The sequence below is a fragment of the Nicotiana sylvestris genome, chromosome 11 (genome assembly GCF_000393655.2).
Source record: "Nicotiana sylvestris chromosome 11, ASM39365v2, whole genome shotgun sequence".
NCBI lineage: Eukaryota > Viridiplantae > Streptophyta > Magnoliopsida > Solanales > Solanaceae > Nicotiana > Nicotiana sylvestris.
In genome coordinates this window covers 53,121,305-53,135,539 of record NC_091067.1, presented here as the reverse complement: position 1 = coordinate 53,135,539, position 14,235 = coordinate 53,121,305, and the positions used below count along the sequence as shown (strand labels likewise).

The 14,235-nt window shown below is 35.7% G+C and overlaps 1 protein-coding gene and 1 non-coding gene across 2 annotated transcripts; both read right to left on the bottom strand.

Moving 5' to 3' along the window:
• Positions 1-225: 225 nt before the first annotated feature.
• On the bottom strand, positions 226-9,609 carry LOC104220494 (uncharacterized). Its single transcript, XR_011403349.1, has 4 exons — positions 9,532-9,609; positions 9,274-9,327; positions 7,504-7,585; positions 226-453 (listed from the first exon to the last, which is right to left on the bottom strand). It is a non-coding gene; the product is annotated as an uncharacterized protein (transcript).
• Positions 9,610-10,641: 1,032 nt separating this feature from the next.
• On the bottom strand, positions 10,642-13,069 carry LOC138868069 (uncharacterized). Its single transcript, XM_009771373.2, has one exon. The coding sequence runs from the start codon at positions 12,796-12,798 to the stop codon at positions 10,891-10,893; it is 1,908 nt and encodes a 635-aa protein (XP_009769675.1). The 5' UTR covers positions 12,799-13,069; the 3' UTR covers positions 10,642-10,890.
• Between the last annotated feature and the right edge of the window lie 1,166 nt (positions 13,070-14,235).

Below are 14,235 nucleotides of genomic sequence, written 5' to 3'. Positions count from 1 at the left end.
AGATAATTTTTTTAAAAGGGTATTTATTTATAATAAATAAGGTATCAACCTTTGCTATAGGAGGTAAAATTTCCTTTTAAATTAGCTAAGTAGCCCCATTTGGACCAAATGTCCAGACCAGTTAATCAACATGGCTTCTCAACATAATTTGAAAATGTTAGAAATAAAACATTAATTACAGACTTTCTTAAACACTAATACATGAATACTTCGAACTAAAACACTACGTTACTGAAAAGAACAAAGAAAATTATTTCAAATCTTCACTCATATTAACAGACAAGTCTATGAACCCAAGCACCTTCTATTTTTTATTTTTTATTTTCTTGAACAATATTACAACAAATGAACCTTGAATGCTAAACTCATCATCACTACACGCCTTTGATTTCAAATTAAACCCATGAGTCACAGTCGCACCCTTATGTGTGTACAGAAGTAGTGGTGATGGACCTATTCCAATCAAGATTTCACAAGCTCATATTAATACTTGACTAACAAAGACTTTATATCAAGATGAGTAGTCAGTTAGTAGCAATTAACCCAGATAACGAGTAAATATAGCTTAGATTTTAAGCTTGAGTAAACCAACAGAATCAGACACTTACTAAGAAAACAAAGATGAACCAAGTTTAAACCCACAAGTATCAGGAAGACATAGAACTAGGCATACACAAGATGTCAACACATTAACTCTGTATTTCTACATTCACAAGAGTTACAGGAAAGAAATTTACATACCTACTAGCAAGAGACAATCAACAAAAGGCCAAAATGAAACTGGAGAGAGTAAGTTCAACAAAAACAGAAACAGCAGCAGCAAGCAAAACAGTAGAGAATAACTCCAGAATCAAACTTTAAGGTTCAGCCCCAAAGTTATCTCAAAGAAAATCAGAAATTGATGAAGAAGACCAGAATTTTTAGAGATATCTAGGGATTTTGTGTGTGTACTATCTTCTAAGAGTGTAGGAATTGAAAAAGGAAATGCAGAGATTTTTTTTAGTGAGTATTCAGAGAATTAGTGTGAAAGTCCATCCCTAAAATGGGTGTGTGAGTTGAGCCTTATATAGAGTGTGAGTGTGTTAAGGGATAAGAATGAGAGGTACCAGGGAATCTACCAGCATGCCCTTAAAATCAGGAAACAAGCATCTTTCAAAACAGAAAAAATGGACAGTTGTCCAATTTTCATCATCTTTTATCAACAGTTTTGGATAGCTGGTGCTTTTCTAGAAACTTCCTAAACAAATACCAAAGAATTCCTATTTTTTGCCTTCCAATTAAACCCCCTCAAGTTCTATTTACTACAAGTAAACACCCCAAAGAATTACACAGATTGTAACTAAAAATGATAGGCAAAAACAGCCATCCATTTGACAAATTAATTAAACATATGCAATTAGACTAATTAGCATGAAATTGAACTACTAATTCAGCTACACTAATTAACACTAAACCAAATGGACAAATTATTTGCAATTGCAGGCCACCCTAACAAACAAAACAAAAAAAAAAAAATGAAGACATGATAGAATGGGGTGAGGATATACCTATTGAAAGAGAGACAAAGCCATGAAACCCTTTTTCGATGAAGCTCGGTCAGTCAGTGGTGAGTTGGCCGGAGTCCGGTGACTTCGAAATTGGTCAAAACTAACGCAAATGATTGATTAAAGTGAGTCTCGACCCAAAACGAACAAAATACCCCAAGTAATTTGACAAAGGTCAAACTAGGATTTTTCTGGAAATTTAGATCTAAAATTCACTAATTTTGGTGGGGTTTCTGATGGAATTGAAAGGAAATATGAGATAAGAGGAGTGTGGTGGTTGTCTGGTGAGAAAATGGGGTTGTTTGGAGTGGCGGCGGCCGCCGAAAACCAAAACAAAATGGGGCTGTTTGGAGTGGCGTCCGCCGCCGTGGGCGATTTTCGGCGGTGGCCAGCGGCGATGGTTTAGAGGGGTAAAAGAGAGGTGAAAGAGACGGAGTAAGGGGGGTCTTTGGGGTTAGGGGTGTTTCAGACACTTTTAAGGGAATTAAAGCCTAGTTCCTGGTTGTTTGATGGAGGAAAATGAACGACCATGATTGACCATCGCCAAAATGGAGTCGTTTTATTAATTAGGGGTGCTGGACCGGGTTAAAGGTTCTGACTGGGGCGGATTGGGAGAGAATTGGGCCATGGAAATCAGGCCCAAATGTTTTGAAACAGCCCTTTTTCTTTTCTTTGCTTTTTTTTTCTTTATCTTTAAATCCTATAGAATTAATTAAAAATCTAAACTAAATTCTAAATAAAACCTAATATGTAGAATTAAATTATTTATCTATTTCTAATATTAAAATAATTAATTAACTTAAAACTAATGAAAAAAAAATACTAATTTTAAAACTAGAAGCTAAATATGTAAAAATGGCTAATTTTTTTAATTTTTGTTTAATAATGCAATTAGCTCATGTATTTAAATTCTAAATGCAATTAAGACCTAAAATCCTATGCAATGAATATTTGGGATATTTTTGGGTATTTTTCTATGATTTAAAAATGTTAAAAATGCATGAAAAATGCGACTAACTACAAATAATTACCAAAAATTCCTAAAAATCTATTAAAAAAATTAAAAACAATTAAGAAAAAAATCTATTTATTGATTTTGTGGAAGAATTTTTTGGTGAGGCAAAAATTACGTGCACAGTCGTTATAAGCTAAATCAATCTCCCTAAAATAAGCTTTCCAGTTTGATATGTCGTAGAGAATCCAAATTGTAATCATAATTACACATGTTTGGAAAATGATTTACCAGAGATGTGTTACTGTGGAATCTGTGGAAAAACAACACAACTACACCTCTATTCTCAAACTTTGTAATCAAATAAATAAGGAGGGAAAGGAGGAAGTGGTAATGACATTGGGGGTGCATTCTTGTGTCCGTCTTCTAACTTAGGAGATGCTCAGCTGCTCAACTTTTTCAATAATGTCCTCACGCCACAAGTGCACAAGTATACGATGTATAAAAGAGATGATCAACATCTAACACAGACAGCATATACGTCTACTGAAGAATTCTTTCTTTTTCTTTTTGCAATTTGAAGAGATATAGCAATCACTGGACTTATATCCATTACAGGATATTAGGCAAACTCAGAGCTCTATGACTTCTCTAACTTAGCGAGCATGCGTATCACCAAAAATGTCGACTCTAGAGTAAATGTTATGCAGTCATTACTACAATTGTTTTACTACTGGAGTATCCATTTCCATGCTACATCTGAACCTTCATCAAACTGCCTATTTAGACAGCCCTCCATCTCCACATGATGGTGAGTCAAGTCACTAAGAAGTTGACAGCAGAAAATGAAGATAAAGTACTAAAATAAGCTATGCAGAAACTATGGTAAGAAACATAGTCCCCAAACTACGCTTCAGTGAAAAACCAAGAATCAGGCAAACAGACTTAACATTAATATGCAGGATGCATGAAAGCCAACCCAAGAGAAAGCTGAGAATAAATTGATTGAAGCAACTTTTACATTTAAAAAAAAAAGATCGACTTTTAAATAATCGAGAAATCCCCAATTTCCAATGGTGCACGGTTAGAAACTCGACGGATAATGAGCCCACTCATCTACCCTTCTCATCCAATTAAATAACAAGCTTTTGTCTATAGCAGGTTCGTGGCATGCAAGTAACCTACAGATCACATGTTGCGCTTTTACTACTAAACCAAAGTTCTGGGACTTATGCAAAAAAAAAAAAAAAAAAAAAAAGGAGACTCACATCACCAAATCCTTGTCGACAAACCTACCAACTCACACTATGTTTCGATGAATAGTACAGCTTTCCATTGCTTCATGGAAAGGCATTTTACAGTGAGATTTCTTATTGGAAGGTGCAGAGATCAACAAAACTTTTAGTCCTTGCTTTCAAAACTATAGAGATGTAGAACAAGAACTACAAAAAAGGTAGACATGTGTCCTAAGTTGGCTTAAGCATCTTGGACAAAAATAGAGATGTTATAGTATGACATAGATGAACCAAGAATCATCAAAGTAGAATGCACGCTTGCCTCTTATACAAGTATAATTTTGTGGATGAGCTCAGTTGGTATTACCTTTTCCTGATGGACAGACTAGGAACACTTTTTATTATTACACGCCCTGACTTGGTACAGTGTCCGGCATCAACAATGATATCAATAACTACAACGCCTCAATCCCTATCATATAAATATATCCCCAAAAAAGGATGATGGAAAAAAAAAAGTACAAGTGGAGACGGGTCAAAGAGAGGAAGCCTAGTGACGTTCAGGTACATTCTTCTGTCTGTCTGCTAGCTTAAGGGAATGCTCTACCGCTGCACTTTTTCAATGATGTCCTCTATCCGAGTCGATCGACAAGTAAACAGTGTATAAAAGAACCATTTTACATCTAACAGAGACAGCTATGTCAATAGGAAGACTTGTTTCTTTTTCGTTTTCATATCTGAACTGGACTGAAATCCATTAATACATGATATTAAGGAAAACAAAGAGCTCTATGACTTCTCTAGCTTAGCAAGCTTACTGGCATTTGGTGTCGCTCTGAAAGATGATCTACTTCGGCATAAAAAGAATGGGGATAAGCACTGTCACTACAAAAATCATTTTACTACTGGAGTATCCAGTATCATTCTACATCAGAACTTTCTTCAACTGCCTATTTAGACAGCTGTCAATCTCCGTATGACAGTAAGTCAAGTCGCTAAGAAGTTCAAAGCAGAAAACCAAGATAAAGAACTAAAATTTCTAATATAAGAATTATTGTTACAAACATAGTCGCCAAACTCTGCTTCAGAGGGGAAAAAACCTAAGAATCAGACACATGCTTAAACGACAAAATCTGTTGCCTGTCAAAAGTAAATAAATAACAAATCTGTTTGGATGTAGGGACTGGAAGCCTATAAGAGAAAGCTGAGAATAAATTGGCTGGATGGAAGAAGCAGCGTTCACGTTAGCAAATGAGACATACGCTCACCAAATCCCTGTTGACGAACCTGCCAACTCATGCTATGTGTCTATTAATCGTACAACTCGCGTTACTTCATGGAAAGACATTTACAGTGGGATTTCTTAAGGGAAGGTGTAGAGATGAACAAAAGTTAACCATTGCTTTCAACACTACCATGGGATGGCCAACGCCAAACCTCGAGCTTTTCTCGGTAAAGTGGCTATTGCAATTCAATCATGAAAAAGGTTCCTTCTTTCTTTTTCTTTCACAAACTAGAAATCCCTGAGATGCCTATCGGTCCATAATTTGAAACCAGTGACGAACTTGTGACGTGCGCCTAACCCTTACAGTTCTCCTACTGTTGAATCAAAGCCGACATTTGTGAAGAGTCCATTTATAGGATGGTGCTCAGAAAAAAAATAACAGACTAGGCTGCTCTTGAAACTTGAAAGAAAGCAGGAAGGAACTGGGAAGACTTCTTGAATCAGTATTCATTGTGTTTGGAGGGGTGAATAAAATTAGATTCTGGGAGGACTGATAAAAAAATAAAAAGATTCTAGGAGAATGGCCAGTGTGATGCTCGTATCTTAAAATTTTCTTACCTGAGATATTTAACACTGCCTTAACTAATATTTTAGTACCTATTATAAATCAATTTTGGCATAAATAGATAGGAAAACTAACTTAAAGGGCCTCAACTTTCTTTCATTTTCTCCAAACAAAATAGCTTCTCCGTAATACTTGGAGTTTTCTGCTGCATTTTGCAATACATTCTTGTTAGCAATTAATTTAATTAAGAAATTATGCAGCTTGTTCATTTTACTTGGTGTCCAAAAATGTATCCGTATAATATATATGGTTATTTCATGCACAACCATGATGGCAAATTATATGGAACCAAGACAACTGGCCATAAGCTATGTGAGATAGACATAGACTTAAATGGACTAAAGTCATATGAAGATAATCAGAGTCTAACATCCTAAGGATCTCGAGCAAAATCTAGGTGTGATTTACCAAATTGTCTCTAAGCAAAATTATCAACAAGATTTCGCATGACTACGTCTCGAGTGTAACCTTCAGCATGCTATCCCATTTGAGTAGATGTTTTCGATGACATGAATTACCTTTGAAGTTTTGGTATCAATGAAAAACATCTAAACACCTTTGTTGGAATTTTTTGAGGTTTCCGAGCAATAACTAATTGATGCACCTACAAATTGTTTATATCTTGGAGTTTTGCAGAACTTATGATCTCTTCTATCTTTGTCTCGTTCCAATAGATCATACCGTAATGTGGACACGCATGTATCTCTTTGTATTCAAGCTCTAAATATTTAAAAAAATTCTTTGCAACATTAAAGGAATTGGAAAATGTTTCACCTTCAGAAAATCTTTTAGCAACTCTAGCAACATGGAAAATAAATTGTTGCTCTGCCCATTGAGACACTTTAAATGTAATAAACGGGCAAGGAAAGAAAGTAACAAATATTTGCTTCCCAATTATAAATCATGCTTAGCTTCTTTCATTAAGTTAAGAAATTCTTCATTCTTCTTATCAAACCTCCTTCTATGTTGATCTGACCGACCAAATCTATCATCAGTACTGTCCATATCAACAAAGTCTCTTGTAGGAGGAACTCAAAAAATATCATGTAACAAGTCTTATATTTCATCGCCCCTATCCGATTGATTAACGGACATTGATGAAGACGATATATCGCCATGAAAAATCCAAGTATTGTAACTAGCTAGAAATCCATCAACCGCAATGTGTTCAATAATCAAATCTTTTGGAACAAATTTCATATTACGACACTTTCGGCATGGACACAAGGTTTTTGATGCATCAAGCCTATCTAATGAAGCAAAATGAAGAAAATCTTTGGCTCCGTTCTAGTATAAAGAATCATTCTTATTCAATATGTTTATCCTATTCTTATATATATATATATATATATATATATATATATATATATATATATATATATATATATGAGAGAGAAGGGGGGGTTGATAGAAAAGTATGCCATTCATCAACTAAAAACATTGATAAAATAAATATACATAGGCATAATATTCAGAAATTAGAAAGGATAAATCAAAACATGTGCATATTTACATAATACTTTACTAATGAATAAAGAGATATTGTCCATAATAATGATTTTAAAAAAAATATCCAGATTCAATTTCTTTTTCTGAAGTTAATCTCGCGAACCAAATTTTTTTAACATTTTATGGTGGCTAAGCAAAATCAAACTACTAAACACCCAAAAAATAAAATAATCTAACAAGGATAGAGTAGTATTTTGAGTAAATCCAACTTTTACGGAACTAATATCAAATTAATATTTGATTTAACTTAATTTAGATCTATTTTAGAATGCAAACAAATATAAAGAGCCTAATTAACTAGGAAACAAGAAACCTCGAAAATACTTTTAGAACACAAAAATACTTTTCTGAATCCTACATAACAAAGAATTAGCTCTCCATATTATTAAACGAAATAGGAAGTAGATACGAACCTGCAAAAGCCTCACAAAGATTCTTGAACCCTATATCAATGTTATTCAAGTAGTGTTGCTTCCATTTCATGTATTCTTCAAACTGCAAATAAATGGCGAACTATCGACTGATAGATAGAAGTACAGAGATTCACGTGAAATTACATAATGTACGAACATGGTATAAGAAGTACTTTAAGAATAAATCAAGAGCCAACGCCAAATCTTAATAACAATCTCTACATATCTGTAATGTTATTGGTTCCAAATCTCTTCAATCAGTAAGGATCTCAATTAGAGGAATAGTATCACTCGCCTTAGGCACAGGCCAAGCTTGATAAAATACTACTCCCTCTGTTCCAGTTTATGTGAACGTATTTCCTTTTTGGTATGTTCCAAAAAGAATGACCCCTTTCTAAATTTGGTAACAATTTAACTTAAACTTACAATTTTACCCTTAATGAGAAGCTTTTATAACCACACAAATACTCTGGGTCCCTTTTTGACTTGTTTAGGACCACAAATTTCAAAAGTTTTCATTTTTTTCTTAAACTTCCCAATCAAACAAGTTCACATGAATTGGAACGGAGGGAGTAAGAATTATCGGTAGTTTGAATTTTTTAATTAGTAAAGAAAGCTATAATTTTAGGAAATTCAAAGGAAGGAAGCCCTAAAACCTTTAAAGCAAAAAAGAAAAATTCGAATCTCCAAACTAGTCCAAAGCTCTCCATATTCTTTGATAGCCTTAATTTGTAGAGAGCGAATGCATTACGGAGCCAGAGTCACCAATTTTGAAAAATACGACGGGATTTGAGAAAAGATGGAGTAGATTAGTGAAATACCTGCATCAAAGGTTTCTATTTGGTTTTGGTATTCAATCGGGGGTCTTGGTGCTTCTACGAATTGGGTGTCTTTTGCTGGCAATATCTTGGCTAATCATTTTTTTATAAGGTAATAAATTTCAATAAAAGGGGCAAAATAGATGCTCGTATATAAGGAGTATACCAAAAAGTAAAAAACCTTACAAGAGAACATGGTTTTCTACGAATGATACCCAATCTTCTATACAAATAAGAACTTCATGGGTGCACCCAAAAATAAATAAGGGAAAAGAGGCTACTCCTCGAGCGTACAAGATCTTTCTCTACTCCATCAAAAGCTCTCATATTCCTCACTCCAAACAAACCCACATGAGTGCTAGAGTGGCCTTTGAAGGTTCTAGTTTTCTAGACTTTTTGGTCTTATGCTTTGTGTGTATTGCTTTTACAAGAGTAATCACTTATTCTAATTGTACAAACAACATTAACTTACCTAAATAGGTTATTTTAACCTCTTATTTTGTTCCGAACTCTTTTGTTGATTATAAAATTTATGCATCCAGTAGTTTTTCTATTCTAGTGCTAAATATTAAGAATGATTTAACAATTAAAAAAATCTAACATTACTTGTAAATGTTGGTAATTGTTTTCGACATTCTGCATCAAACACCCTTTTTACAGCATTTTTATAGGTGTCATTATATTCTTTTCTTTCCAGCATTTATTTCAAATGTCATGTCACTAAATAAATGCAGTTGTATCATCACTTTCTTGTAGTGATAGTTGTACAAGTCAAGCTGCACGACACAGAACTTGGTAATTAGGTCTGGGTATAGCATATGCAATGGAAGCGTCAGCTCTGGTTTAAAACAAATATGATCTATCGTTGATGAATATTAAATCTACAGAGAGAGAGAGAGATACCATCATCACAATATACTTCAGCAATACAAAAAAATGATCATTGACTTACGGGGCAGCCAAATTTGATAGCTCCGCCACTTTAACCTTTGGTGACCAAGATAACCTAAGAACGTAATCAAATATTTTAGCCACATGTCAAATGGTTTTTATTATAAGGTCAAACATCACAACAATAACTGCCTTCTTATAGTAAATAACATGCCAGAGGAACCCTACCTCAGTTTAACTTTAACATCACCAGTTCCAAAATAGTGTACCAGCTGAACTATTTAAGAAAATTGTAATGACCAAAGTTATCAGTATTTACCAGGTAAAATAACTAAACCATCAGCAGCCACCCTTGCCAACTCTGGAAGAGTCTTGTTAGATATCTTGGAGATCATTAATCCACTGCATCCAACACTATGACAAGAGAGAACGACTTTGAAATTTGAAAGGTAGGGAAGTAGAAACTTGATATTTGCTACTAGCAAAATCCCTTTGTGAACAAGAGCCTTGCAGTTGCTATCAGTTTCATCTAAACCATATGGTTCAAAGCCCCAAGGTTCAGTATCCTCTTCTTTTAATAGTTTAGACACCACTGAACAAGACTCAGGGCCTACATGCAACATTTTCCGCAGACTGTATGCTTTCTTCAGTACAGATAAACAATGCCCTTTGAAGCTCAGCTGTGCTTCAAACACGACCTAATAACGTGTTCTTGTAGAAGGGCATTCACTGAACCAGGGAACTTGGCCAGAGAGTTTGTCCAGGCTTTGGTGTTTTTACTGCAAATGCAGAAGTACAAAGGTGTGGAAAAACTGTCTCTAGGTGTCAATTTTAGTGCCAATAGACAAGGAGGGACAGAGAACCTTTTTCAAGGGATTGATGCACATCCACAGGTTCAATGCTTGGTTTTGCCGGACTCTTCTTTTGTGGACAAATGGGAGTTTCATTAATGGCTAATATGATTTATTTTAACTATTTAAATACATTGCAGATTGTACAGATTCACTCTGAATTTTGGACCAACAATGTATTCCTAGTCCTATCCACATTCTGTGACTTTTAGTACAGGGAGGGCACAACATTGGAGCCAATAGCAATAGATCAAAAAGATTTACTGATTTCAAGAAAAACAACTCCATAAGCCAAGATCCAAATAAGTATGGTGCAAACATAAGTTTCTGCAACTGAACAACACTTCTACTGATGACAAATAGAGTTGATTGTTTAATCACCACAATTTCTTCGAAAAGTTCTCAGGCAGTGCAGTGAATGAATCACCCTTTGCATATAAGGTCCAAGATAATCACAGCCATGAAACAACACTTCTACATTTATATGTAGAAAGCAACAAATGTGACAGATTGCTTATAATGATTCCCAGGACAAAATGTTCCAGAATTTCTCTCACAAACAAGAGAAGGTGCAGATGTTAAGACCCAGAAAACAAAACATTTTATTTGGACCACATACATCAGATATCAAAATGTTTTGTCCCATTACATAAAGAGAACGATTGAGAAGATTTAAACACAAGAATTCCTCAAAAGAACAGATCACCTAGATTACATTCTAGTACATTCAAAGAAAGCTGCAAATACTTTGACATCTCATACCATGTCGAGAAGATAGAAAGCAAAAAACACAATTTTGAAACCATCAAATAAAAAATCTTTGATGCTTAATAGCATGTGTAAACTCCACTTGAATACCTGTGATCAACCTCATAAAAATCGGCTTTTCCCTCTATAGCTGGCTGGAGAGAAATGCCAGACAAAGATCTAGGGGATGAAAACTTTACGTAACCAAAAAGCACTAGCTCTTCCCCACCATCATCATCATTAATATCTACAGGGAACCTCGCCCTCAGCTTACCAGGATGACCCTTGAGTGGGATCTCATCAACATGCCATTTCAGTTCTCTCTCAGACCGGTTCAATACAGCTTTGGGTGTAACTTTCAGTAATGTGGGGTCTACTGGCAATTTCAGGACAAAGGTTATATTGGTTAATGGAACTGGAAGATCAGGATTTGCAACGTACTGCAGCATTACAGAAAGTAATGTCCCACTAAGACGCTTAACAAGTCGAATCCTCAAAGGCAATGGAGTTAAACGCGGCAGCAAACTGTACTTAATAATAGGTATAGGCTCATTTGAAGGTGCTGTCTTCACATGAAACAAACCATTCCCAAGGCTGCTCACATGAGAGTTTTGCATAACAAACCTCTTAACACCAGCTGTGCCTTCAACCTTGAAGGAAAACTCAGTTTCCTTATCATCAGAAGACTTCGGGGGCAGTGTTCTTAAGAAAACAACGCCCATCAACCCAACCCTAGCAAGCAACGATTCTCTGAACTCCGCACTGATCTCCTCGGTGATGAACATTTCTGGACCATTCATTTTCTTCACCAAAATATCCTCAAGTTTTTTCCCAGCGCCACCATCAGTAGCAGCTCCAGCTGCAGCTTTAGGTGGTTCACTAGTCTCCAGTAACTCAAGCCCACCAAGACCCTGATCTTTCTTTACCTTTTTAGTTCCCACATACTCTGAAGCATCTAATCCACCACCCCAAGCATCATTAATCCCTTCAAAATCCTGCTGCAGAGTTGATCCGTCATTACTAAACTCTATCCCACCATAATCCCCTTCAAACCCTTCCACACCAATATGGGTTGACTGGGTAGCTGCAGCAGGTGGCAAGGTAGTCACCTCAAGCCCTGCCAATGCTTTGGATACATCCGAACTATCCTTATCCTTATCCTTCTTAAAATCACCCACCAAAGACTCCGGCTTATTAATCATATCACTTGCAGCAAATGGATCTTTCTCCCCCTCAATCTCCTCAATTTTCTCCTCCTCCTTTTCTCCACCCGTAATCGCCAACGATGCTGCCACCTCATCACCCGCCTCCAACGTCTCCTGAGGCAACTCAAACAAGACTTTTGAGAACGATTCCACTCCACCTTCTTGTTCCAACGCATGAGCCTCCACATTCACCCAACTATCAGCTCCCCTGATCTTATTCTCCGTATGAATAGCAGAATGCACCATCTTGGCAATACTCTCCCCGTGCATAGACGCCAACATAGTCGCCAGCCTAATATTACTAACCCCTCTTAACACAATATCCAAAGCCATATATATCTCTGCGTACTTCTTAGCTAACTTCTCCGGAGTGACATCAACACCCCGGCATGCAGTAACTACCACAGAAACAGCTTGATTCACAATACTAATACACTCAAACACATTATTAACAACCATTTCTTTGTCGTTATTATCATCAGCAGTGGTAATAGCAAGGACATAAATCGAGTTAACAAGGCGGTATACAACACGGTACCTGGATTCGACACCAACAATAACTTGACCCGAAGAAGCAGCGAGCGGATCATCACCAAGGGACATAGAAGGATCAGAAGAAGTATCAGAGGGGGTAGGTGGTTGGGCTTGTTTGGAAAAGGCAAGGCGGGTTTGGCGAAAAGCGGAAAGGGCCATTAGGGCACGAGAAGGAGGGAACCATTCACGGGTTTGGAGTAAGATGTCAGGTCCATTTGTAGGTTGAAGGGAAAGTGCCAAACAAGACATTTTGGGGGCTGATCTTTAAATCAGATCTTGGTAAATTCTATAGAAAAATTCTTACAACTGACAGTTCTGTATGTGTGTGTGTGTTTTCTAAAGATTCACTTACTTGAGAAGTGAATCCAGATCATGTTTCAACCTGCAATTTGACAAAGATTCACTTACTTGAGAAGTGCAGAGAATTGTAGTTGAGCTTTTCTCGTTGCGGAGATCGGAGAGGGAAGAGGAGAGCTTAGATGATGCGAATGGAAAGAGGATGATCGGACCAACTGTTAAACGGGTCGGGCTTGTTGCTTAGCATGTTGGGGCAAGCTTCAGCTTGTATTTTTTTTTTTTTTTTAAGAATTATAAAAAAATACACGTGACAATATACCATAATAAAAAATACCCATATTTTTAAGTTTTACCCAACCTAGTTCATATTGTACATATTTTGAAAGCACTAGCAAATTCAAAACCTGTATTCTTACAACCATTGCTTCTAAAGTTATGGAGTTAAATATGTGTTCTCACAATCATTGCTTTCACTCTCTGTTCTTCTCACATCTTCTACATATGCTTCAAAGGGTCGTTCGCCATTGCTGCTTCTTACCCTGTGCCACTTGGTTGCAATGTAAGAAAATTGAAGAGTAGAAGTTCACCATTGAAGGTCATTCAAAGCTTTGCTTTGGAAAATAAGATTTTTTGAGTTTGTTAGTTGTTTGGATTGGGTGTCGTTCCAATTGATTGAAAATATCAAAAGGAGTTCAAAATTTAAATTTGAAGTGATTTGGAGTAAATTTGAGTTAAATTTTAGAAAAGACGCAAGGAAGAAGACGAAGTCAGTTTTTTGTATAATTATGTATAATAGTGTATATGAGTGTATAAACACATCTTATACACTTTTATACACCTTTATACAAGCGTATGTAGACGAACTTCTTCCACGATTTTCAATTGCAATTCTTGTTCAAAACCAGTCCAAATCTCCATTAGATGACTTCAAATTTATATACAACCTCTTTATACTATTTCTAACAAGTCTAAATAACACTCACTCCAAATTTCTCATAAAATCAAATTTGAAATTTAAACCCACATGTTTAAGCTTGTTAAAAATTTAATTTTCACCATCCAAATAGATTTGGTTTATTGAACTAATACTTGAATCACAGTTACTAATTCGAAAATTAACTTAAAAACTTGAGCAATCTTTTTTTAAAATTAAATAGTAATTTCTAAAACCTATTGGAGTTGGATGTTGAATCTTAGCGTATTATTTTTGGGCTAGTTTGTTGTAAATTGAAATATGGGCTATAAAATTGAAAAGTAAGGAGCTCAGTTGTTCTTATGTGAAATTTTTCCGATTTTTTTCTCTAACAGCTTGTTTGGATGGTTTTACTCATGGTATTGTATTGTATTGTTATTCCAAAACAATGTTTGTTTTGATTATTCCATTAAAAT

Excerpts from the sequence above, each read along its gene's own strand:
- LOC138868069 (XM_009771373.2), bottom strand. The coding sequence starts at position 12,798 with ATGTCTTGTTTGGCACTTTCCCTTCAACCTACAAATGGACCTGACATC.